At 42.6% G+C, this 27488-nt stretch overlaps 2 protein-coding genes across 6 annotated transcripts in view; one reads left to right on the top strand and one right to left on the bottom strand.

Annotated features, from left to right (window-relative positions):
- Nucleotides 1–27090, top strand: part of mob2a (MOB kinase activator 2a) — an 82111-nt gene extending 55021 nt beyond the window's left edge. For 3 of the 5 annotated variants that reach the window (XM_032522521.1, XM_032522522.1, XM_032522520.1), the window contains exons 2-5: nucleotides 15978–16138; nucleotides 20179–20272; nucleotides 24203–24327; nucleotides 25217–27090. In XM_032522521.1, the coding sequence (XP_032378412.1) occupies nucleotides 15978–16138; nucleotides 20179–20272; nucleotides 24203–24327; nucleotides 25217–25536 (700 nt within the window). In that variant the 3' untranslated portion in view covers nucleotides 25537–27090. Of the gene's footprint in view, nucleotides 1–6936; nucleotides 7191–14523; nucleotides 14607–15977; nucleotides 16139–20178; nucleotides 20273–24202; nucleotides 24328–25216 lie in introns of those variants that run through there. The other 2 variants (XM_032522517.1, XM_032522518.1) reach the window with 2 other exon arrangements.
- Nucleotides 13870–27488, bottom strand: part of abcc8 (ATP-binding cassette, sub-family C (CFTR/MRP), member 8) — an 89319-nt gene continuing 75700 nt past the window's right edge. The window contains exon 41 of the mRNA XM_032522509.1: nucleotides 13870–13923. The gene's annotated coding sequence lies outside the window, so the exon portion shown is untranslated. The remainder of the gene's footprint in view (nucleotides 13924–27488) is intronic.

Genomic DNA, 27488 nt, shown 5'->3' on the forward strand with positions numbered 1-27488 from the left:
GCTCCACCACTCCCACACACCCGCAACGCAACGCCAACTGAAGGTCTGAGTAACTTGGAACTGCTCTGATTTTGATTTATGCGTTTCTATTTCAACGCGATTGGCCGCCTGATCCGTTTGTCGTTTTGAACCCCGGCTATGATTGGCTGAAGGACCTGCCTGGGTAGTGCGGAAGGACTGAGCTGTTGCCAGGCCCCGAGGCGCATCTGCCGCGGTTGTGACTCATCTGCAGCTGGCCTGGATTCAGTGTTTTCTTTGTCTCAAATAGGTGGAATGTCCGCTGACTTTCAGACCCAACCTGTTGGGCCAGCCATCCACCTCTGTCAGAAAACGCTGCAGGCCAGCCTTTAATGAGTTTTGTTGAAGTTGTAACAGTCCAGTGTCTCTTACCTATATCAGTAGATGGCAAAACGTTGCCGCAGTTTTGTTGTTAAGTTTCTAACGTAACAGTATGACATGTTTCTTTCAACATAGTCCTGCTGTCGCCCGGAGAGCTCAGTTGGTAGAGCGGGGCCCCATATATAGATGTTTACACCTCGATGCAGTGGGCCCGGGTTCGACTCCGACCTGCGGCCCTTTGCTGCACGTCATTCCCCCTCTCTCTCCCCCCTTTCATTCCTTCAGCTGTCCTGTCAGATAAAGCCCTAAAATGCCCCCCCAAAAATCTTTAAAATATACTATTGCTGCCTTACCTGTGCGTCTTTTAATGGAAATATCATGTGAACTGCATCACTTAAATGTTTCTCGACCTCAGTCTCTATTTTCCTTGTTTGTTGGTCTGAGTAGGTATCACTGTAGTTATTGTGCAAATAGTAATTTCCCCTCTCAACACATCCATCAGTCACAAGACCAGTGACGTCACAGTGTTTCTATAAACTGCCTTTAGCACTTCTCCCCCCCCCACCCCCCCCGCTTTTTAACAAGTGTTGAGTTATCTAATTAAACATTTTACCTTCTGTCTTTTAGTAGCACATTTGGAGCAGCTTGTTATTACTGATAATAAGCTAAAGGTGTTCAGTCTTTAGGCATAAATGGTGTTGTATGTTCATCTAATCTGCAAACATTTTGTTTATATTTACTTCTTTATCATCAACAAGATTGTTCATTTCTAATGTTAACGTTTTTAAGTATCCCACTAAGAAATGAGTACATGACCAGAATGAGGCTGTTTTATCTGGGATCCGTGCCACCGGTGCACCCTGTAAAAGGGCCAGTAAACATCTGGTTTGGTAAAAGCAGGTAGCAGATGAGTGATGCCATGTCTTGGCTGCGTAAGAGAGGGAACGTGACTGTGACGTTAGCAGGAAAGAGGGAGGAAACCTCTGTCCTTCAGACGATGGTATGTGGCCACTGGTTTCCATGCACGTCAGACGTTATGTAAGAAGGTCCACAGATGGAGCTCAATGGCTGTCTCTATCTGCTCTGTTCGCACAGCATGACGAACTAAAGGTCTGAGTACGTATTACCTGTTTGACTGAAGAATAGGTCACTTTAATTTAAAAAAAAAACACAAAAAAAAACACCTGCTCCACCTGTTTCATGCTTGAACTCTGCATTGAATGAAGAGGTCCAGCCCACGCCCCAGTGATCTTGAATGGATGTCTTCTATTTTCAGCAACTACACAGATCCAATAGTTAGAAACAAATGAATGGAAAGTTCCTTGAACACAGGATTTCCATCACAGCAACACACTGCTTTTTCTTGGGTGGTCACAAGTAGCACATGTGTACTTCATGTATCAACTATAACAACTACTTTATACCGGTTTACAAGATTACAAAGCAGATTTGAAAAGTTTCCAATGCTGCATACACATAGTTGCATTTAAAAAAAAAAAAAAGCTTTCATTTTTTTATTTTTTTTATATACTCATTTCTAACTATATGACACAACGCCACAAACCACTCTCACATCTGGGGCCCGACTCAGGACGGAGGTCTAACAAACTCGGAGTCTAACCCTGAACTCTGAGTTGATTTACCCTGAGATGGGAAACTGAGTTTTCGGTTCCAGAACAGCTGATTTGAGTTGGTTCAATCAGCGTTAAGCGCGTGCACCAACGCCGCAATAAAAAGGCAGCATGAATGAGGCTGCGATTCACCATGGCAACAACCACAAACGAATCGGTCGGCATACTTTATCCCTCTGGAACTGGAAGTTTGAATAAATATTTTGTTTAAAAAAAAAAAAAAAAAAAAGCAACACCTGCTGCTGCTGCTGCTAAATAGCCAGAATTGGTGTGGGAGAAAATTGCATGAGCTCTAATATAGTGTATTAATTTCATATTTAATCACAGGTAACTTAACACAAATAACATTACTGATGAAAATTGGAATGGTATTACACCTATAATTTAATTTACGGTGATAATCCCATTCTCAGGCTGCCGCACCATTATTAACAGAATTATGAGTTACAGTCATTTCATTTTTAAATGGCTCTCACTGGTTTGTGTCCAGGGAATTCTACAAAAACTGTAAAAAAAAAAAAAAAAAAAAAAAAAATGCTTCAGAGAGAGGCACACTTTTCCGACGGCTCTGCATTTGCAAAAAAAACTAAACATAATGCAATGTAAAAAATCAGCTGGGATGTAAATTGGGAGACGTTAGTGATATGAGGACGGATCAGGTCTCTTCATAACTGATCGACTGGGAAGAAAAACAATACCTCTCAAACAGGTAATCTGGAAATGACAATACATCTATTCTTGCCTCAATATCATTTTCCGACGTATGGTTAACACTCTGCGAAGTCATAGGAAATGCCATGTTTTGAGAAAAAAAAGTTTCATAGTCTGTCTAACACGCAGATAACAAACTGCCTTAAAATGCGCCTGATACGGACTGAATGAATGAATGAATGAATGAAGAAATGAAAGAGCTGCATCAGAGGGAGAGAGGAGAACCTGGTTACCGGGTTAGGTTCACAGGCTCAGTTACCGTAGTAACTGAGTTACCTCTCTTTCTGAAACGGGGTGGAGTTACCCCCCTTCTTCTTTAGGTTTAAATAACCTCTCTTTCTGAAAAGGAAAACCCAGAGTTTCCCTCATCTCAGGGTTAACAAACTCCGTTTTCACTAAACCTGCTTTCTGAAACGGACCCCTGGTCACGGACCCCCGCATCCCCACACCAGCTCAGTCACTCACCTCCTTACACACACACACACACACACACTGATTAAGCTGCACTTCTTTGTGCATACACGCACATACTCACACATATGGCATGTCCCCGCCCCCTCCCTCTTTTTTCACTGTTCTCTGTATTCTTAACGGGCCAGGCAGGCCAATGCTATATTTAGCACCAGGGGAAAAAGTCAGTGCCCTGTTCTGTCTCAAGCCCTGCTACCGCAGCAGGAGCCCATCACTGGGCCCCTGGATAACCCAGCTCCGCCCACCAGACCCCAGTCGTACCCCTTTATGTGGTAAGAATGAAGGCAGTCAGTCCTGTAGGATGCGAGTGCAGAGAAAGGCGCCTGTCAGACCCTCTTATCAACTTCTAGATCAGTTCTTTGGATCACATTTTGCCTCAGAGATTCAAACAGTCTGCAGTAAATATGTTCCACCAGCATGTCTGCAGGCACTACACATAAATTACACACTCCTATACATGCACACACACATATGCACAGTCCTCCCATACAACACCTTCACAATCTCTTTTATCTTCCTCACTGGGCTACTGGCACCCACCCACATACAAGGAGAGCACATAGCTCCGCAGATCCCACAGATTAGTGTGTCTTTATTGTCTGGCCATGCCGCAGCAGCCGACCGGTCCAGTATTTCTCACATCTGCAGCTCCACCGTGGCCCAGCAAGTTTGGTCTGAGGGGGGCCAGAGAGGAAAAACAGACTTGTAGACGAAGAGACAATGAGAAGGAGAGGCGAGTAAAACAAACAGAGAAAGGGAGGAGAAATGTGTGAAGAGAGCAATAGATGAGAGAGGGCGTTTTGTTGAGAGGGGATAATTAGAGGGAAGAAGGACGAGGGGAGGACGGGGCTGTAGCACTAGTTGAAATCTTCTCACGGGTCGCTCAACTCCCAATGTTTATTCCCTCGTTTTCATTTTGTACTTGTACGCGTTTTTGGCTCAGCTTTATGTTGACAATTTAATTAGAATCCACATCAGACTCTTCTGGTATGACCATAATACGTATACCCATATAAGAGGAAGCTCAGAGGGGACAGGGCGTTTGCGGTGTTGGCTCCAAAACTGTGGAATGATCTGCCTCTGCATGTTAAACACGCCTCTTCCTTGTTTGTTTTTAAATCACATCTTAAAACCCACTTCTTCTCTGTGGCCTTTGACACCTAGTAAGAAGTCGATGTTTTACTCGTGTTATAATATGTTTCTTTTTTGTATTTTTCTGTACGGCACCGTGGTCAACTTTGGTTGTTTTTAAGGTGCTTAACAAATAAAGTTGGATTGGATAATATGAAGCTTCTAAGAATTGTTACGAAACAATTCCCTCGCCCAACAGACACACGGAATCCTTCCTAGTTGTTCCTGTGAATCTGCCTTTGGCTCTCAAACTGGCTTTGTTTGAAACCCTCACCGGTTCCTCAGCTTTGACATGTTTGAACATGTCAGGACCGCCGGCAGCAAGTTCAGAATCAACAGGAGGAATGTCGCACACTTTGCCTTAACCCTTCCTGTTGTCCTCGGGTCATATTTGACCCACTTTCAAAAAGTTTCTTTATCAGAAATTTGGGTTTTCTTTCAACCACATAGTCCAAATTAACGTGGACGGTTCCCTACGACGCCGCTAACAAGTTAAATAGATAATGAGTTCACTACTTTACTTGAATTTAGGTGTTTTAGTCAATTTCATAGCATTTGAAGAAAAAGCAATTGGTAAAAACTTTGAAAAAGTGACAAAGGTCAAAGTGACTAAAAGTGACAAAAGCAACAAAAAGTTAAAAATTTGACTAAGTTGTAAAAGTTACAAAAAGTGTACCAAAAAAAAACTGACTAAAAGATGAAAAAAGTGACAAATGTCAAAAAAAACTTCAAAAGCCTCAGAAAAAAGCCAAATGTTGAGTGACAAATCGGGAAAAATCGCAAAAGTGTTGAAAAGGACGACTAAGACGTTGATTAAAGAATTTAATTTAAAATGTCAAAATAGTAAAAGTTGCAGGTCGACGGGAAGACAACACAAGGGTTAACAAGGCACCAGTTCTAACACTTAAAATAGTGACACCCTTGACAGTGGTGTAAGGAGCCAACACCGGGCCCTTGAGCGGGATTATCAAGGCGGGGCCCCGCTACTACAGCACGTGATGAATGTCCCCGAGTAGGCCACCATGAATAGGACAGGAGAGGGTCCTAGAGACACAGCATATCAGATGAGATGACTGACAAAATCCGGAGTAGACTGGTGAACGGGCATCACAACACATGAAAAAACACAAGGGCCATCTCTCCAGGATTTTGCGTCCTCTTTTTGAGATCGTTGTGGCCCAAAACGCCTGATTTCAGGGAGCTTTTGTTAAAAAAAAAAAAAAAAAAAATGCAATAAAAGTTGTCTTTTTGTATATTTGTTACAATGAAGTTGCAGAAGACAATGAAAGTTGCAAAAAAAGGTTGCAATTCTTTTTTTTGTATAGTTCTTTAAAAATCCAAAGGAAACTTGTTTTGGGGAGAATAATAATTATTACTATTAATGAATAAATCTTCTCACTTTTCAAGGCGGTAAGCCTCTCTCCGCAACGCGTTGCTCCTATGACGCCAATTTGACGCTAACAAGCCATCACCCGCCGTTAGCATCCCATTGACTCCCATTCATTTTGACGTCACTTTGACAGCGAATAACTTTACAGCTGAAGCGTTTAAAGACTCTATTTGTCCGTTGTTTATTTCTAAAGAAACACAACCATGCATAAAAGTCTCCAGTATCTTGTATCTCACGTTATGGCTCCGTAGCAGACGTTTTTGTAAAAATAGGTTTAACGATTGTGTCATAACCACGCGGAAATACCGAACAGTACAGGAGAAGCTCACCGGCAGTTTGGACTTACATCAGATGTTTGGGTTTAGTTACTAATGTTAACTAGCATGTTAGATAGCAGTAATTAGCCTGTGCCCATGCCTATGTTATCACTATTGGTCCAGGCCTGTAAGTAAATGTCAATGGACTGTTCTTACATAGCTTTTCTAGTCTTAACGACGACTCAATGTTCTTTTACATAGCACAGGAACCATTCACCATTCACACACACACACTGTAGCCGAGGCTGCGGTACAAGGTGCCACCTGCTCATCAGATACACGCTCACACACATTTACACACCGATGGCTTTTGAGCCTGACATAAGAGTCCTTTTAGAGTTGTATCAACTGTTCAGATTTGTTTTGTTTAGCCACACTTTTCCTTCTTTTTCTGTTATATTGTTGTTGTTTTAATGGCAAATCTAACATAAAAAAATTAAAAATAATGAAAAATGTGCTTTTTAGCCAACACAGACAGTGATTTCCCCCCTGTAGGAGAACCACATTTCAGGCTAAGCAAATGAGTTTGCTCATATTCCTAATGTGCATTTATAGTGACAAAATACTTATATTGGTTATTTAAGAATCCGTCTTGGGTCCAAAGCTTATTTCTGGGGCTGTTTATCAACTAATACATTACAAATTATGTCTACTAGGTCTTCCTTGGGCTGCTAAGAATATTGACTGACTTTTATTGTGATTGTAAAAGTCGAGTTTGTGGAAACATTTTCTATAGCAGGCATATAAAATGTAGCAACACCTTTTTTTCCCCATTATAATCCGTAGTTACTACCTGACCACCTGTTGCTACATTGTAACTACACCTCAGGGAGATGCATGAACATTGTCCACATGGCCAGACTTTGACGTCAACACGGCCCCGCCCACCGAGCCCTCTCCTCTTCGCTGATTCGCCAACAGGGGAAGGGGAGGAGGGCCTTCTCCAAACTTGACAAAGTTGTATTCTATTTGCTGTGTAGTTAGGTCAAAAGCCCCAGATAGCTCGAGCCCCGGTGTGATTTTGGTCAGGCAACAATAACTTGAAGCGGAGATAACCTGACATCATAGCTCTATGTTTTGAATTATGGTCGGAGATTATTGCTCCTTTTCTGGAGATAAGAAGGACATGCACTCTCAGAGAAACTCCAAAAACGGACTAAGTTGCAAAATGGTGCTCCAGGCAGTCGGAAAAGTACTAAGGTAAAACTCCGTGCTTGTTATAACTTGACTACGTGCCGTCTGCTAATAACTCCGAAGTCTGTAGCCTGCTGTTAATGTGACATTTTTATATATTTTTATGAAGCTTCGGCGGACCGAGAGAGCCGTATTGTCCGAGTAAATAACGTTTTACTTAAGTTAATATGTCGTATAATGCTGCTTTCTCCGCCGAAGCCAGAAACCTTGGTTACTGTATTTTTTTTCCGACGTCGTATATCACCTTTAGCCATTTTGTTACAATGTTCCAGACGCCCAGTGGCTTTGACAGAGATTGTAAACTGAAACCCCAAAGCTGACTTCGTACCCCGCGTGTTAGTTAGAGCTATTGAAGAAGCCGGCAGCTTTTGTTTCAAATCAGTTTTTATTATGCCTCCTATATCTCAACCTGAAAGACGAGTCGCCGTCTCCTCTCAGCGGTTATTCCAGAAGTATTTGAGACCCTCTGGTTCCGGGGTTCGCAGCACTTTACCAGCCGGAGGTGGAAGGGGACGTGGAGCCTGAACGCCTCATTCCTCATCCTGCAGCTCTCACTAACAAGACTCAACAAGAGCATGAGAAATGTGACACTGTCCCCTTATATAGTCTTAATAAATCATTTAAGACGTCTCTTAACTTTTTTAGCATAGACAACCTAAAGAGGAAATTCTTTTCTTCTTTGATAACGAGCACATATGTTCAGGGTTAAGTATAGCAAGCCTATTAATAATTAATAATTAAATCCAATCTCGAAGCATTTAGCTTGTTTGAGTTTAATGGAAAGTATTTAGCCTATATTTTAATGTATAGAAATTAGGGCTGGGCAATATATTGATATTATTTTGACATTGATAGATGAGGCTAGATATTGTCTTAAATTTGGGATATTGTAATATTGTGATGTGACAAAAGCTTCTGGGTTTAATGGCTGCATTACAGTAAAGTGATTTCATTTACTGGACTTACCAGACTTTTATTATTTGCCTTTACCCACTTAGTGATTGTATCTACATTATTGGGGATTTATCATTGTGTCAGTGTTCTGTGAAAGCACCAATTAGTCAATCCTACAATATCGACGTCCATGTATTTGATAAAAAATACCATGATACTTTATTTTCCCCATATTGCCCAGCTCTAATAGAAACTGCTGTGTAAATTCTTACTTTAGCCGCCATCCAAAGGCCACAACGTGACTGAGCAGACCTAAAGAATTCATGACCCAAATAGAAGTATTAGCAGCGTGTTAGTGTGTCAAACAAAGCATAACAACTCCAGTCATTAGTGGTAATGGAGTAGCCATGCAATTTAAGAAGAAATACTCATGTCACCGCAGTTATGAGTATGGCAAATATTTAACCCAGTTTTATATGTGTATTTACCCAGTATGTGTCGTGTAAAGAAGCCACGCAATCATTATGAGTGTGTTCCTCCAGGGGACACTGTCTCGTTAATGCTTCGGGGAAGTTTCCTTACAAGTCTGGGGACAGGTGTGTTTTCAAACGGCAGCCCAAAGGGCACATGCCTAATGCCCATTGTAGTCTGAGAAGAGTGATAGTAAAGAAGAATATCCACCATCTTTTAACAGAATGTATCGCAGCAGAGTGTTATTGTACAGTATGTCGTTATGCTTGTTGAAAGACCTGTGACAGGTAGAGACACGATATGCTGCTCCTATCTTTCTGGGAACTGCTTTACTTGTTAAAAAGAAAAAAAAGTCAGCTGACTAACAAGGAAATACACAGTTTAAGTGATTTGCCTGGGAGGGATGAGAGGGGTTTTTCCGTAATTCTCGTCTTGAGGAAAAGAAATGAACAAAAAACACGTAATCAACGTTAGAAAGGATGCACAGTTTATAGTTTTATGAGGGGGGGGGGGGGGGCTGTTTATAGCTCCACTTTCAACCTTCCTCCTCCAGTGAATGGATAAATGCCCTTGGCCTGGATGCAGGTATAAATACTCTATTGGAAAAGATAGCTACGATAGCTTTTAAATGTCCGTTCCCCTGAGAGGAAATATATAGCCTTGTGTACGTTGAACCGTTTTTCTGAATTGTCAGTTTCTTTCAAATTGAGGAAAGAAAATCGACACTCCCAATGTACTCACACACATCCCCTCTTTGCTTTACCATTTGATTCACTAACCATTCAGATCGAGTGATTGGATTGACAGACGGTAGAGAACTCTCATCCACGCCAATCACTTCCTTTGTTTGTTTTTTGTTTTGTTTTTATCAGCCAATCACTTCTTATTGTGACAAATCGATGTCAGAGCTTACCTTCCTCCAACAAGCTTACATTTCCCAAGCGCTTAACCAGCAGCTCGGTCTTATCTCCACCCAAAAAAACCTTTCCTGTCGTGCGTTGTGATGTTGATGAGGCTCCATTATAGTGCTGGCATGGGGTCCTTACATACTCTGCAGGCCTGAGAGCCACTGAATAGGATCTAGCACAGGAAGACAAGGGGAAGTTGTGTGTGTGTGGTGTGTGTGTGTGTGTGTGTGTGTGTGTGTTGTGTGTGTGTGTGTGTGTGTGTGTGTGTGTGTGTGTGTGTGTGTGTGTGTGTGTGTGTGTGTGTGTGTGTGTGTGTGTGTGCGCACCCTAGCTACAATTTTCATTAACTACTTTACAGTGGTGCCAACGCCCCTGTTGATGCTGCTGATTAAGTAGTGGCAGCTGTCCCTTCTTTGTTTTTCTATACTTCTTATCTCTTTCCACCAGAACGTATTTTCAGTGCCCTTTTAAAACCAAACGCACTTCAGGAACAACTTTGATGGAGCAGTTACTCTGTAGACTCGAGCAGAACCACTGGAGCAGAACCTCTGGAAAGCGTAACTCTCGCCAAATTGCAACCTAGACCAGTTTGTGGAGCTGCAGTCCTTATATAGAGGTGTACTTCTCCGCGCAGCGGGCACGGGTTTGACTCCAACCTGCGGCCTTTTGCATGCCATGCCCCCTCTCTCCCCCCTTTCCAGTCTTCAGCTGGCCTGTCAAAAATAGAGGCTGAAAATGACCCAAATATATATATAAAAAAAAAATGCAACCTAGGCTCTTTTTGTGAATGTATCAGTTTAACCTTCGTTTAAATGCCTAATTAGGACAGAAGCGTCGCTTTTAAGATTTACTGTATTCTCGTTTTTGGGAGTGCTAGGGGTACTACTATGATCGCATCAAAATCACTATCTTTAAAACACTAAGAAGGCCCGACACAACATGAGACTTTGCTCCAAGTATCACCAGGGGCTCTACACAGGAACTCGGCATTGAGAACATTATTGGTGTACACAGAGTTAATAACTCACTGTAGCTGCTGGTTTTTCCGGTCGCCATCCATCTAGTAAGTCAAAAATAGTCGAGGGAGGAGAGTGAAGAAAGAAAGCTCCTAAAGCTTAGTTCCATTGCATATGAATGCTCGGATAATTTGTTGTTAATGAAACACAAGATTGACCTTCTAGTTGAAAAAGGAGCCTGATATAAGAAGGACATCACCTACGGAGTCCTTTCATCCGACAAAATAAAACATATTGACAGTACCAAACTTAGATTTATTTTGCACCTATAGCACACCACAAGCCTGTAAACACAGAGGCTTCAATGAAGAGAAGGGAGAGCATTAAAACCTATTTTATACTGTCATATGTTTCAAACTTACAGAAGAAAGTAGTAGCGTGTGATGCAGTCGGCTCGTAAAATTAAATGAGAATCAAAGTCATTAAAAAAGAATACAAGAATAAATCTTGAACAAGGTGAATTGAGATTGCGGTTTTATTACAATCAATCGTGCAGGCCTACTACACAACCAATGTTCTCAATGCCGAGTTCCTGTGTAGAGCCCCTGGTGATACTTGGAGCAAAGTCTCATGTTGTGTCGGGCCTTCTTTGTGTTTTAAAATAGTGATTTTGATGCTAACATAGTAGTACCCCTAGCTCTCCCATGCAAAAGGCATTTGACCGAAAAACAAGAATACAGTAAATCTTAAAAGTGGCGCTTCCGTCCTAAATATACTATTAAATGAAAGTATGACTCGGGTACATTCACAAAAAGACCCTAGGTTGCATTTTGGCAAGAGTTACTCTTTAACTCGGGTCTCTTTTTAGCCCCATAATAGCTGCTGTGGTTTAGCTTTGGTGTGCTCAGACTGCCTGCTCTCCTCTGTCTGTGGTTTTTTGCGGAAAAGAGCCATTGAGTCCATTTAATTTGAATCTTAAAATAGATGAGGCCAAGCTTGGAGAAAACTGATCCTCCTGCCTGAAGCTGCTCTTTTTACACATGGCAGAGTTCATTCACTCGGTTCTAGTCTTATCGCTTGATATTGGAGCGATATCCTGTCGTTATTGATGTTTTAACTCAAACCCTGAGCACAATGAACCCCACAATCAGTTGACAACGCAGGAAACAACTTCCTGACGTGCGATTGATTCTTACTCTGATCCATCAGGTATTTGAAGGTCAGCTCAGTCAGAAGTGTTGGATTTCTCTTGGTAGAAGACCTCTGATTGTTGTCTGTGGTGCTTGTTATCTCTCTTATCCGTATCATAGACACAATGGCTGTTTTGTAGTAAAATAACACTGTATTGACAAGGAAAGCACCTTTGCACCTAGGAGCGTTGCATTGCTTTCATCCAAAGCGACTTACAATTGCTGTATATGTCAGAGGTGGCACGCCTCTGGAACAACTATGGGTTAAGTGTCTTGCTCAGGGAGACATTGGTTGTATCGCAGTGGGAATCAAACCTGGGTCTCCCTCACCAAAGGCATGGGTCATATCCACTGCGCCATCCCCACCCTCACAAGTCTCTTCTTGTTCCAGAGAGATAACAAAAATGTCCGGCATTGAGATGTTTTCGGTCATCTATATCCCTGCAAAAAAGGAAATTCTTCTCTGAAATGAAGCAACATTTTGCCCTCCCGTAGTGGGTATTTTATCTCTGTTGTCAGTGTTGGATGGTTGCTCGTGCTGTTCACCCTCACACATTGCATGAACTACATCCATATGCCAATAGTTGGATTCCTCTGTGATTCAGAAGGCCAATTCAAGCAACATATAGAGTGTTCACATAGAGTTTGGCATGAGCCGCAGACTGAAGGGGACAGTTATGACATTACATGGGACCCAAGGCTTTTGGTTTTTGATAAGTAAGCAAAAAACAAGTCAGCATGGTCTGAGGTTTTTCCTCTTTTTGGTGTGTGTGGTGGGTGTGTTAAGCCTGCACAATATTGGAAAAACACTGACATTGCGAAAGAAAGGAATTTTTAAAAGACATAAATAGCTCTATTTGGAAATAATAAATCATTCTTGACTACTGCGGTGATTTTGTAGGGGAGTGCATCTACATAGAAGATAAAAATGAAAAAGGACCTTTTCTAATTTTAACCATTCTTTGTTGAACTTTGATGCTTTACAAACACCAAAGCATGTAAGCGCTGTGACACATTGCCCACATGGCTACCTGTCTTAAAGGGGAAGGGTCGGGCGGTAATAATCATGTAAAAGGAGAACGGTGAAAGTTAACTTTTCAATCAAGCAACAAAAAAGGATTATGTCAACATCACAATGTCCTGCAATGTGACTGTTGGGCATGCGCACATCGCAATGTTGATGCTAAAACACAATATCGTTCAGCCTGTGTGTGTGTGTGTGTGTGTGTGTGTGTGTGTGTTGTGTGTGTGTGTGTGTGTGTGTGTGTTGTGTGTGTTGAGAGGGATCTTTAGTAGCAAATTGTATTAGTTTAGAGAAAACACTTAACTAATTCTCCAACATAGCTCTGTGATGTGACCACAATTGATTCCAGGATTCATTAGGACCAGTTTCTGGAAATGGGAGAGGCTTGTGGTGTACCTGCCCGAAGGCTGCTCGCAAAGTTTAAACCAAGTTGATTTAGTATTCAGCAAGCACACAGTCTGCAAACTGCAGCAGCTGATATATGAGGGCCAAAGATGTATGTTTGACACACTTAAATCAAGACTGCGTGTACACACACAGACTTGCGGGACACGCGTGCCTGCACAGACGCACTCTTTCAGACCAGACAGGACTCACTTCTTCTGAATCTTCTCGAGGTCTGGTGGGAGCAGGCAGCTGTTGTGACCAGCTGGGTTGGCCCTGAAAAGAGAGAAGGGGGCTACAGCCAAAGACGTGTGTTGTGTGTTCATGAAATCACAGGTGTCTATGTGTGCATTGTTGTAATTAGGTTCTGGTGCTGTGGAACGGGAGGAAAGGTAGTGAGTGAAAACGGCAGGGGGTTGGGGGAAGTGGTGGGAAAAGTGAAAGGGGTAAGAGAGGCTAATAGAGTTGAACAGCTGTCGGCTCAGTCACTCCTAAGCTCTGCAGCACTGACCTTTGTGTCACCCATTTATACAACCCAATTTCCTATGTTTTTATTTAAATTGCAGATAAACACCAACATCTCTGTCTTCCTGCTTCACGTCCTCCACCTGTACGCACGTGGTTTTCTCATGGGTCTTTGTACATGCATGTTTTCATGACTTTGACCAGGTTTTGGGAGTCTGTGTCAGAGACTGGTTCCTGTTGGTGCCAGGCAGGAGACATGTGCCTGTCCCTGGCCTCACTTGGCCTCCACTCCTGCCTTTTGGCCTGCATGATCTGTCACTGATCTGGTGAGGGAGAAAGAGGCATCTGCTGCCTTTTATGGCAAAGACTTGCCTAGGAGAACTGTACCAAGAACAGACTAAGCTCTCTCTCTCTCTCTCTCTCTCTCTCTCTCTCTCTCTCTCTTCTCTCTCTCCTCTCTCTCTCTCTCTCAGGGGAGGAGTGCTGGCAGAGAGGAAGTTTTCTTTATCCTAAAATAAACTAATGGCTCCAGAATTTTACCTCCCCTTACCACACAAATATTCGCAAGAGGTGGAGGAGGGGTTTTTGAATGGAAAATGATGAAATTACAGAGGGAAGGAGACCGGAAATAACTCGGTGAAACAGAATGTTTTCACAAGTAAAGGGGTGGGTGGGTGGGGGGGGTGGACTGACTTGAACCTTTTACAGGAGCTGAGGTTTTTTTTGTTTTTTTCAGAGGGGCTTAGCAGAGCCTTTGAAAAGTTGCGAGAGCTCGACGGTGTCTGTGGATGAGGCTCCATCATCAGGAAAAGCTCTTTCACATGACGGAACATGTAGCTCACAGCGCAAAACCACACGGCCCGCAGAAATCTGGCTGTGCCCTCATTAACAGGAAGAAGGCTTTTTTGTGTCAGTTTTGAAGGGGGAGAGGGAGGAAGACAAAGATAAGAAGTGAAACAAATGATAAAACAGGCATTAGAAGGAGTCTTAACTTAAAAACAAAGAACAGTAATTAAAAACTGAGTCCGAGTAGAGGTCATGGAGTGAGGTAAATGGGATAGGATGGAACTGCGAGACCTGTTATTTTTGACCCTCAACAATAGGCTGTTTGGTAAGCCTGCAACCTACAGGTAAGCCTGCAGCCATGAAGAGGAAAGAGCAGAAGATAAGCCTACAAGCCTAAAGAAAGACTTAAAAAAAACGAAGGGGGGGGAGGACGAAAGAGCAGAGTAACGGGAGAGCAGAGGTGAAATAGAAAGTGGCCACTCATTAATAATTAGCCAGCAGTGTAATCTACGGTGTCCTTGGTTTTTAAATGAGGCGAAAACACACTCAGGAGCCGCCTTATACGAAGAGCCAAATACCTTGAGGACTCATTACCTTACAAATGAGAACCCGAGCAGGGTTGTGTGTGTCCGTGAACGTAATTGTGCGCAAGTGTCTGTCCTTCGGTTCTACGTTTTCACTGTTTGTCTCACTCATGTATCAAGCCTTTCAACCCTTGACCCCAGATTGCACTGCCTCCACTGATACAGACAGGGAGCAGGGGCTAGGGAGGAGAGGTTACAGCCCTGGAAGTGCAGGAAGAGTGTGATATGACATCCCCGTGCTGAAACTAACAGTGGAAGTACAAGGCGCTGGGGACGGCTGTCTTTGTGGACGCTATAGACTTAACATCATGGCAGAGGTCTGAGTTAGGGGTCAGGTATAGCAACAGAGGACTCATTGTTGGGTCTGTTTTAAATTGCTGTGAATTCAGTTTTGGGAAAGCCACACAAGTTTTGTCTTTTATAAGTTGTTGCTGTGATTTGTGAGAGTTAGGAGATTCAGTATCAGTGTTTTATAGATCTCTGGGCCTGAGCTTAAACTATTGTATTGACATAACATTCTGTCCGCGAGTAGCTTTTTCCCCATTTACAGTGAATTTAGTGCAAAACAAATAACCCGTGCTGACCTGGTGTCATTTAAAAAGTTCAACAAAGACTCTTTCTTCATGCAGTGTTCAATTAAACAGTAAATGTACCATTTGCATCAGAGCTGGGCAATCTATTTGATATTCTGTCGACATTGTGATATTAGATTAGATATTGTCTTAGATTTTGGATATTGTAATATGGCCTAAGTGTTGTCTTTTCCTGGTTTTTAAGGCTAAATTACAGTAAAGTGATGTCATTTTCTGAACTTATTAGACTGTTGTAGCTGTTCTATTATTTGCTATTACCCACTTAGTCATTATATCCACATTACTGATGATTATTTATCAAAAATCTCATTGTGTAAACATTTTGTGAAAGCACCAATGGTCAACAATACAATATTGTTGCAGTATTGATATAGAGGTATATCATGATATTTGATTTTCTCCATATCGCCCAGCCCTATTTTGCTTCACTCTGGGACACTTTTGAAACCGGGCTTGGTGATTTCCTTTGGTTTTATTGTATTGCCCAAATCAAGTCCCTCGCAGCGCCTTGACCTATCTTCTTTCTTCTGCATTGCAGGAAGTCGAAGACGAAGCCAAATGGAAAGAAGCCTCCTGCAGAAGAGAAGAAGCAGTACTTGGAGCTGGAGTACACAAAAATCCGTGTTGTGGACTTTGACCTCAAGGAGCTGGTGGTGCTTCCCAGAGAGATAGACCTCAACGAATGGCTAGCCAGCAACAGTAAGTCACTACGGTTGTAGTCAGGGATAGAATATATAAAACATAGAGAAGCTCCGAACAGTCCGACACAGAAAACACTGCTGTAGCTACTAAGCCTGTGAGCAATTTAAAGGAGAAGTTTGGTCAAGTTCAACACGTAGCTCTGTTGTTGGTAAATTTGGAGTGTTGTCCCCGTGTTATCCTCCTGCTAGCGTTTTAAATGTGCTTTTAGCAGAGCCCGACCGATGAAGAATTTTTAAGACTCTAGTTTTTAGCCTCTTAACAGGTTTGAAATGTCATTAAAAGTATGTATTAATTTAATGCTTAATTAAGGCAGTGTCTCCAAACTTACATCAATAAGAACTTGTCTCCTGCTAGTTGTGCTACAGCACTTACTTTTAAAAAGTAAGCATATCCCTATTTTTGAAAATATTTTTCTCATCTCTTTTCTGTGTTTGTAGACGGTCGCTAAGTCTCATCACGGAACTATACACAGCTGAATTAGCAACTTTGATGCATTTCTTTCACATCTACTGCAGTCAGATTCACTGTGTTCACTTGTAATAACATTGCGACGATCTTAAGAGGCTAAAAGCATGTTGCTCCTGTTTCAGCGTCCTGGGTGCTAACGCTAGCCGGAGGATAACACGGTATAGGCAGCACCGATTGAGTAGGTTTTTCTCTCTACTGGCGGCACTCCGACAACAGAGCTACGTGTTGAAATTGACCAAACTCCTCCTTTTAACATGAACATGGTCCATTGTAAAAGGGCCTATTGTCTTATTTATCACATACAATTACTTTAGTCAATTTCAATGTTTCCTTAGCCTGACATCATACTCAGATTGTTGTCAGAATATCTACTATATATAATATATAGAGTCTGATTCTGAAGAAGATTGTTCTGACTTGTTGCGTAATTACGTCACTTCATAACATTCCCATGGCAACATGGGAAAACGGCTGCTGTTGTGTGAAGTAAACGCAACATTTTTTAAAATTATTTTTTAAATCCTTCTTTTAAAATGAATGCGCTGTCGATATCTTCTATAACAGAGGCAATGGCGGAATCTCCACATCTCAGTTCTCCAACAGCAGCCGCCTTTGTTGTAAATGAATTTAATGCAAGTACTCTTTGGTGACGTGGTTGAGTTTGTTACTGTTGATCATCTGTCCGTCAGCGTATAAAACCCGCCCTGACGATCTGATTGGTCCAAACAGCTCTGGTTGGAGCATCGTTGCTCCCCAACTGATAAAGTCCAGACCCAACTTCCCAACCTCAAATGTTGTGGGCGGGGCTAAGTTCGGCTGGCATCCAGGCTAATGTTTGCGCCGACTGATTTTAAAACTTTCCTCAAGGGTTTGGAATTGTTTTTCTCCCTCGGTACGTACTTATCTGGAGGTGACGAGATGTTCCAGTGGAGCTGCAGCTCTGACCGGGCCACGCTCTTAACATGATCCAGGCCTGACACGTCCCAATAACACCCCACACCGCTTCTTTAAACACCATCCTTTACTGCCAGCTTCAGTGCGGTGTTTCAGCTCATATTGACATTTATAGTCGTCATTATGAGCATCATTTCTGGGGTTTTGCAAACGCGCTGCAGCCTGGCTGCTTCATCAACCTTATAAGACTGTTCATTCGTCTGTCTCTCGGACTTTGTTTTGGTTGCGTATCCAAAGCAGGTGCTCGCAAGGGGAAAGAACGAGCATTCTTGCCTTTTAATTTTAGACTGGTACAACTTTGTTATATAAAACCGATGGGATGTGATTTTACATGTTAATGTCTTAAAAATTAGATGTTTATGTAAGCTGGCTTGGGTCAACTCGTATCCTCCATTTAATTGGGCTTTAGTTTCAACACAGTAGGGTGGAGAAATGTTTTTGTGAACCAAATCAATTATGATTGGAGCCATTAAATTCTGCCCATATATATATATTCCTAGATATTTGTCATTTGGTGGCTACTAGGCCTGCACGATTTGGGGAAAAATATGAATCATGATTTTTTTTCTTCTTTTTTTTCTTTTTTTTTTTTTTTTAAGCTTAGAGTGTATATTACGATTCTCTGTAATGGTTATTGCACATGTGAACCATGATAAAACAAATTGGCTTAACTTTAAAAAAAATGTTTTGCACCTATAGCACATTGCACATCACCACAAGCCTGGGACAGCATTAAAACCTATTTTATACAGAAAATAGTAGCGTTTGTGATGCACTTGGCTTGCAAAATTAAATAAGTATTTAAAAATTTAATTGTGAACGGGTGAATCAAGATGGCGATTTTATAACGATTAACAGTGCTGGCCTAGTGGCTACCTACGTGAGCAGGAAAAGATGGGGTGGGGACGGTCTGGTTCCTGTGGTAGGGTAACCTTTTAAATTGTGTCCATTGGTTCTTCCGTTCCATATGGAAAAAGAAATAACTATGAAAGTAATTTCACACGGCGCAGGCATTTCTGCTCAACATACCTGGAACCATAGACCTGTTTTCCCAAATTGGAGCCAGATCAGTAGAGCTACTGTACTGCGTGAGAGGTTCAGTGCAGAAGCCTTAATTATTACTTCAATTATTATCTTAAGGGTTGCCTCCGGTGTTCAGGCCTCCCATCAGCCTCAACATGAGATAATCATATTGGGACAGAGTTAGCAACAACAAAGGTTTACTAGAACAAGTGGAAATGTGATGGAAGTTTAACACAAAGTCAGTCATTGTGTCTACTTCACTTTATAGTCGGTTATCTGCCACATTTAAGCCTCATAAGTTGCAGGTTACACAGAAAGTGTGGCTCGTACCACTGTACCCCTCTGTATGCAATTTTCATTTTTTTAAATCAACAAACTGTCAATGTTTTATTTGCCTATTTATTAAATACCTTTTATGAAATACTTTCAACTAGTAGTTATGGATGGTTATGTTGACTCAGTGCTAACAAAAGTGAAGTAGTTTGTGTAGGAAGAAATACCTGTTTCAGGGGCTGGAACAACAACTTTGCAAAAGCTGCCACCTCGCATTAATTCGTTATTGTTTGAGGCTCACACGCTGTTGAAGAACATGATGGATTAGTGTGTGCATGTCCCATTGATCACAGTGACAGATGCACTAAAGTACTGTAGGTATGACATTATCCTCCATTGGAAAATGTGACATGACCCACACAGTAATAGTCTTTTTATGTTCTGGTAGTATTTTAGTTGTTCATATCCTTCTGGCTTGGAAAAGGTTTTCACGTGTGCTCTCTATGATTTAAAGGTCCCATGGCATGACAATTTCACTTTGAGTTTTTTTATACATTAATATGAGTTCCCCCAGCCTACCTGTGGTTCCCCAGTGGCTAGAAATGTAATATAGGTGTAAACAGAGTCCTGGGTATCCTGCTCTGCCTTTTGAGGAAATGAAAGCTCAGATGGGCCAATCTGGAATCTTTATGAGGTCATAAGGGGCAAGGTTACCTCCTCTTTCTCTGCTTTGCCCACCCTGAGAATTTGCCCCACCCATGAGAGAGAGACATCATGGCTTTCAATCAGGCAAAGTGGCAGTTTGTCAAGACCACATCCTCACCCTCCACCTTGCCCCCCTCCTCCTCAAAAGTTACAGACTCAGAATTGGCAAATACTAAGGAAAGCTCATTGTGGGACTGGCTCTAGTGGTTGTAATTCTGCACCATTGACTTTTGGGAAAGAGACTTCAGATACAGTATTAGGGGACCACTAAGGTCTATATAAAAGAGACTTCAGATACAGTATTAGTGACCACTAAGGTCTATATAAAAGAGACTTCAGATACAGTATTAGGGGACCACTAAGGTCTATATAAAAGAGACTTCAGATACAGTATTAGGGACCACTAAGGTCTATATAAAAGAGACTTCAGATACAGTATTAGGGGACCACTAAGGTCTATATAAAAGAGACTTCAGATACTGTATTAGGGGACCTCTAAGGTCTATATAAAAGCATCCAAAGAGCACCATGTCATGGGACCTTTTTAATTCTTTGTTGCAGATGACAAACACTGATTTGCATCCTCTGAAATCTCTCTGTTGTCTTTGCCACAGCGACGACGTTCTTCAATCTTATCAACTTGCAGTACAGCACCATCTCAGAGTTCTGCACTGGGGACACCTGTCAAGCCATGACAGCCTGCAACACGTAAGTTATCTCCGCCGCTTATGGTTTATTCATCGCTCACCTGCCGAGGCCCATTGGTTTATTTATCAGAAATTGGTTTATTTATCAGAAATTGGTTAATTCAGCGCGGGATGCTTCCCCGGCACTCTCACTGTTTCATTTTGGTCTTTTAACTACCCACACAGTTCTTGGGCTGTTGGACACTATGAATGTACATTGTGTCTCAATGCTTGCTGTGTCTGCATATTTTAAGGATAGGTTTTAAGGACATTTTTCAAGCCTTAAAACTAGAATCTGCAGGCTTCAGCAGTCTGGTTTTCACAAATCAAGTACTTTTTAATACCTAATTCCCTCTTTTTCTTCCCATCCCTAGCCACACACATGTGTGTTTATTATTAGTTTTTCAGGCTGTAAAACCTCAGGACAAAATACCTCGTTTACTGGTCAGAGAATTGTAATTGCCCCTCCCCCTACTCAATAATAACGTCACTATTAAAGAATAATATGCAGAAATCCAAGAGCCTGGGTCTGTCTGAGGTTTCTCCCTAAAAGAAAGTTTTTCCTTGCCCCTGTCGCACTAAATGCTTGCTCTTGGGGGAATTACTGGAATTATTGAGTCTGTAAATTTATAGAATGATCTAGACCTACTCTATCTGTTAAGTGTCTTCAGATAACTCTTTTTATGATTTGATACTATAAATAAAGTTGAATTGGAAAAAGTTGAATTGAATATTTAGAGGTTAGTAAAAAGGCTGAACCCCAGAGTTCAGAAACGGCAAAGAATCACGTAGTGTCATATCTAGTGGGTGAATTTTATTTTACACAAAATGGGTAGACAAGTCTCGACAATTTCAGTTGTTGTTGCCCTCGGGGACCACAATCAGTCTCACACACATCCTGTGCTGCTGTTACATTAAAGTGCCCGTATTATGAAGAAAAAAACACTTTTCAGGGATTTGGGGTGTTATTTTGTGTCTCTGGGGCTTCCACACACGCATACAAACTTGGGAAAAAAACTGTCTCAAAATCTGCACGGCTTTCTACGTCACTAGCCGAGACGAGGTGGCTAACCGTAGCATGTTAGCATGTCAGCTCGTTCTCAATGGCAAAACACACACTAGTTGACCATAATCTCCAAAAGAACTACTTCCTGTCCCTGTTCTGCAAGTATTCTACAAGTGGCCCTCGTCTAGAAGAAATCTCCCAGCTAATCCTGCCTTGGACTGACCAAAGTTTTAGAAAGCGTTATCTAGATGATTGAGTGCTGTGATGAAAACTGTGACAAAATGTCTGGGATGTTTTCAGAGGGTTAATTGCTGGCTAATTCATTCAAAATAAAAAAACTGCTACTGCAGGGCATACCTGTGCAATAGTTAATGTTAGATGATAATCATAACATGGAGGCCTATTAATGCCATGTTAACACAGGGGAGGTGACTATCTGTAAGCAGTTATCTAACTAGTTTGCCCTGTCAGGGCAGATTGCCTTTTTAACGTGGGAGCTCTTGCCTTTGGACAGAGTCCGACATTCCCCCGGTTACACTGAAGACTGGAAAAACCTGATTACCCACAACCTCGCTACACAGCTTTTAACATATTAGAAGTGTGCTCGCTGACGTACTCACCCTGGATAGATTAGAAGACCGTGACTTTAATGACAAACAACTCAACTACTGAGAAGTGACACATGCCGTGTGTGACAGATATGCTGGGAGAGACAAACGTGTCACTAGTTAACCTCTCAGTCAAGAGTGGATCTTTCCACTGCGGTCACCTTAAGCTAAGTAGCCCACACCTTGAGAAAAGGAAGAAGCAAATGTGCTTCTTCTGCGGGATTAGAAGAGTTGAGAGAGCAGGGCAGAAGAACATGTTTTTGTTTGCACTGTGTATTGACATGGGGAAAACCGAGCCAATGTCTTAAAAACACACCAAGCCCTTTTAGTTTGTCTCACAGCTCCACTCTGGATTCAACCAAAATGTTAAATGTATTTTTTTTTACGTGAACCCTTACTGTCAGAGCCCACCATTTATGATCGTACCTTCCCCGTTGCCCGGCACCACACCCTTTCCTGCCCGTGCAGGACCTGGCACCCGCGCCCCCTCTGTGGTGAAAACTGACGGAGTCGCAGCAGCGTCGGTGCCCCTGGCCGGAGGCAGAACTCTGCACTATTTTTGGAAGAAAATGTTTCCATGAGCTATGAAGGAACGGAACCATTTGGAAGCTATTTAGACCATTTTAGGAGGGGTGGGGGGGGGTTGAGAGGTGTGTGTGTGTGTGTGTGTGTGTGTGTGTGTGTGTGTGTGTGTGTGTTAATGTGCTCACTATTTTTCGTTAGCAGTAGGTTCTTACAGCCCGTTTCTTTTTGGATTTGGCTGCGCATACAAATCATTACAAAAATGAAATATTAAATTTCCTATTTCACATTCAGGTAGTCATCTAGCTCAATTGCAAACATTTAATCTCTTTAGCTGAACTTTAGTCCTTGGAGTGTCTCCTCTAACGTTATGGTTACTGATATTATGACATGCTTTATGTATGTTATATATTAACACTGTGTAGGTGCAGCCAGATATCATAAAGGTGTGTGTGTGTGTGTGTGGTGTGTGTGTGTGTGGGTGTGTGTGTGTGTGTGTGGTGTGTGGTGTGTGTGTGTGTGTGTGTGTGGTGTGTGTGTGTGTGTGTGTGTGTGTGTGTGTGTGTGTGTGTGTGTGGTGTGTGTGTGTGTGTGTGTGTGTGTGTAAAAAAGAAAGTACAATACCACAGCTATGAGCCCAGTTCTGCCCATTCCTAAACAATTATCAACAAAAGGGACAAAAAATAAGTTTTTTGTTTTTCAAATTAAGTAAGCAAGTGTTGCATATATTATAAAGAATTTGTAAAAATGCCTATTTGATAAAACCCTACCAAGCCCCAAGCCGTGTGTTTGTTAGCAGTAAGTCAGCCAGCCTGGACGTGGCCGTAGGTTCTTCATGCCTGGCCGGGTCTGTCGCACTGGAGAAGCCATGTTTGTAGTTTAGTGAGTGTCACACATGCACCCAGTCTGATCCTGGGTGAGGGGGTGTGTTGTTAGGGTCTGGTCTGGTGCTGTGGTCAGTAGGTCCCCTCCTGCAGGGTCAGTTATGTAGACGCTTCACATTCCTCAGGGTTTATGTGGGTCTGACGGTTACACCTGCATGCACATTTCTTTTCACCGTTTTCGTCCAGCTTATTAATTAACCTTTCTGCCTCGCTGATCAGTCCGCTGGCCTTTTGTCTCCGTGGTTACCCGTCCTGTTTCACTGCCTCCTCCCTGGTTAGCTCACTCATCTTATGTCTAAGGTGTGGGCTGACCTGCTAGCGTGACTAGCTCTGACCTGCTGTCTGACATTTGTTAACTCTGATCCGCCTGCCTGCAGTATAGCTGTCTGGTCCCCCCCCCCCCCCCCCCCCCCCCTCCGGAAACGTTTGATCAGCAGCGGGACTGGGAGACAGGGCGGGGGTGGATCAGTGTCAGGGAATTTGGCCCAATCAGGAAATTAAAGCTCCGGGGCACGGAGTTCAGAAACATGACTGGAATGAATACACGCAAATGTGATACTTGGACAAGGATGTGTGTGTCACAGGACCGTGTGGTCGTTCTAAACCGTGTCATCCAGAAAGGGAGTGGCTTCACTAGAAGGTATAGGTTCTTACGTAATGGGGCCAGATGATGAAATATTGGCCAATCATATCTCTTCCTGCTTGGATTAATAATTTCACTGTTCACAGAGAAGTACAGATTTCTTGTTGTGTCTGAGCAGCTCCTGCTTTAACCACGAGCATTCTTTAGAAGACACTCTTAATGATAAATGTGAAGTCAGCCCCCAGTTGTGTAACAGCATCTTCTTTCTTCAATGATTGTATAACTATCATAACTATTTTCCAAGGCATATGTGACAACAGAGAGGAACATGTTTTCTTTCTCTCTGCAGAATATACTACTGGTATGACGAGAGGGGGAAGAAGACGAAGTGCACTGCTCCACAATATGTTGATTTCGTAATGAGTCTCTGTCAGAAACTGGTCACAGACGAGGAGATCTTCCCTACAAAATACGGTGAGTGGTGTCCCTCTGAAGGTGTCCTCCCTCTGAGACGTACTGATGATGTGCTGCTGCCCCCTGCTGCTTCAGACGAGGGCTAACATCTGAGCTAACGTTTGAAAAATATTCTAGTGATATAAGTCCTACAATTATTTTGCTATCGGTTATTCTCCTGATTAATTTCTTGATTATTCATTTGGTTGTATTATCCAAAAAATAGTAAAAGGTGCTTATTACATGAGAGCAACTGGAGATATTGTGAATGTTTGAGCGACTAATCCATTTATCAACTAGTGATCTTCTAATATCATTCAAAAGGCCGGGGGTTGGACTTTTAATCCTTCAAATTATATGACTGGTGACATATACTATACGTTATTATTGTCAACACATTTCATGAGAACTAGACCGTATTCCTCTGTAGGAATTTTTTTCCATGTATTTTTTTAATTTTCCATCAATGAGCCAAACTCTGTGACATTATTTATTATTTTGAACATGGTCACTGGGGTTTATGTTGAGTTGATTGAATAATCTGCCCCGCTGCCATTAAAGCACCAACTGTGTTTTAATTTACAGATGAAAATAGTCTCCAACAATAGCACTGCATTCCGCTTGGATGAGTACAGTACAAAGGAAATTATTATTACTTTTTTTTATGAAACAATATATTTCTGAGCAGTCTTAAAAGGACCAAATAGGCTTGTGGCTGATAGTAGTATTGTACAGAAAGTATTTAGAGACAGACTTAACACATTGTTGATTTTGATCTTTTACAGGATCTGTTGTTGATATGAAAAATAAAAACCTATAGAACAACCCCCCTCCCCCCCCACTCCCACTATCTATTAATGACTAGTACTGTGCCTAATCCAGTCTCTCCTGTCTCCTGTCCTCTCTTCAGGCAAAGAGTTCCCCAACTCTTTTGAGTCCTTGGTAAAGAAGATCTGCCGGTACCTGTTCCACGTGCTGGCTCACCTCTACTGGGCGCACTTTAAAGAGACAGTGGCTCTGGACCTGCAGGGCCACTTGAACACTCTGTATGCACATTTCATCGTTTTCGTAAGGGAATTCAGCCTGGTCGACCCCAAGGAGACCTGTATCATGGACGACCTGTCTGAAGTCCTTTGCACCCCTGTCCCGCCACCCGCGCCCACCCCAGCACCTTCCGCCCCAGCCTCAGCGCCCTCCCCTTCTTCACAAAACCACGTGACGGAGAGATGAGCGGGTCGGCTATGAGACGGCAGCCCCGGGGGTGATAGAAGATAAGATAGAGAGAAGGAGAGAGAGCCTGGCCCCCTTCCTCGGTGCCAGCAGGACTTACAGACCTTCCACGACCCTTATGTTTCGCCATGGCACCAACCAACAAGCTGGGGGGAAGGGGGGGGGAAGGCGGGGAGGGTTTTTCTGGGGGGGGGCGGGGGGGTTTGGGGTGGCGGAGAGGGATTTGTCGCGCCAGCAGGAATTGGCGTGAGCATTCCTCCCAGGGGCAAATCCTCTCCTCTCTGCAATTTAAAAGTAGGAACAAAAAAGTATGTGTATGTTTTATTTTTTGTTTAATTTCACTTTTGTTGAAGTTTTTATTCAGTTTTTATTTTTTGTTGTGGGTGGGGTGGGGGGGGCGAGGGGTGCAGTGTGTCCTTCACCTCCCTCTGTCCTCTGCCTAACAGACAGTACAGGAAGGGGGCTCTGCTTTGCTTCAACCGACTATTGTACAGTGTTGTTGATGTGTGGAGGAGAAGCGGCTCTGCTCTGCGGGCTCGTCCTGCAGCCGTACGGCCACTACGCTGGCCAGTAGGGAGCCACGTTACTGCCATGACGGGGCGATGCTAGCCAATCACTGTTTGGGTTGTTTATGCGGGGGTGGGAGGGTCAAAGCGCGTCCTACTCAGGACCTGAGAGAACACGTCACTGCTGCCAGAGAGACGCTACTCTCTCATTTTCCATTCTCTGTCCCTTGTTCACCGGACTGCTCAGTCCTTCATATGACAGATGCTAATCGTGTTTAACTACAGTATAGTCTCATAACGTACCCCTAACAAACATGTCCTAGCGCCGACCTGTAGAGGGCAGCAAACATGAAGACAACGCCACAAAGACAAGGAGACGGAGAAGAAAATCAGAAGATTGTGCGTTAGGTATTTAATCTGATCAGAGTTGATACTTTGAGGCAGACTGGTGCCCGCGTGAGGCTGAATCAGTGTTGTTTGCCGGTGTTCTGCACATCAGCATTCCCCTGCACCAACACCACCACCACCACCACCACCCACCCCCCACTCCAGCAGCACAGAAGGACAAAGACATGAGGTAATGTCTGCAGGCCCAGAGAGGCAGTGATGGAGACAGGAAGAGGGCTGGGAGTAGACGGTGTGGAGCGGCTCACTCAGTGTAAAACTAAAAACCTCCACTTCTGGTTTATTGTTTTTACCGGTCCCCATAAGATTTGCTTTTTTTTCCTCAATTTTCTTTTTTTTTTTAAAGATTATAAGAGGAAAATTTGTTCAGAAATAACAATACTGGTATCATTACAGATGTATAAAAAATGCAGTCTGCTCGGACTGTACAAAGAATCGCAAGGGGGGTTCTGTCAGACAGCCTCTGTGTGGAGGAGGATTGGGTTTATAGTTCTCCTTTTTTTTTTAATTTATTTTAATTTTTTTTTGCAGGGTTCTTCAGTTCTGGCTCTCGTTTTTATGTATTTTAATTATTAACTAAGTTAAAAGCAATTTAATATTTTAAGCTCTGCAGATCATAATCTAATAAAAGAGAGAAATGCCACCTTGCCTCGCTGTCTTTTGTCTGAGTGGGTTTGAGTAAATAATGCAAGAGGGAAAAAAAACCATGAGCATCAGCCTCAAAAACATGATGCTGAGTATCACTCAGTCTGTAAAAACAGCTGTGTAACGGCTTCTGTCACTGCGGGAGATTTGAAAATAAAATGTCACAGTGAGTTTGGGGTGTTCTTATGTATAACTGAATATGTTTGAGCGTACAATTTGAAAGATGTGGAAGTTGACCAGAAAGATAGGCCAAATTAAAAGATGGTTGCATTATAGGATATATAGCATTAAATCATACTAGTAAAATGTCTTGCACAGTAAATGTTGTCTCAATTCTTTAAAGGTCCCATGACATGGTGCTCCAGATGCTTTTAGACCTTAGTGGTCCCCTAATAC

This window comes from Etheostoma spectabile, chromosome 8, assembly GCF_008692095.1.
Source record: "Etheostoma spectabile isolate EspeVRDwgs_2016 chromosome 8, UIUC_Espe_1.0, whole genome shotgun sequence".
Classification (NCBI taxonomy): Eukaryota; Metazoa; Chordata; class Actinopteri; order Perciformes; family Percidae; genus Etheostoma; species Etheostoma spectabile.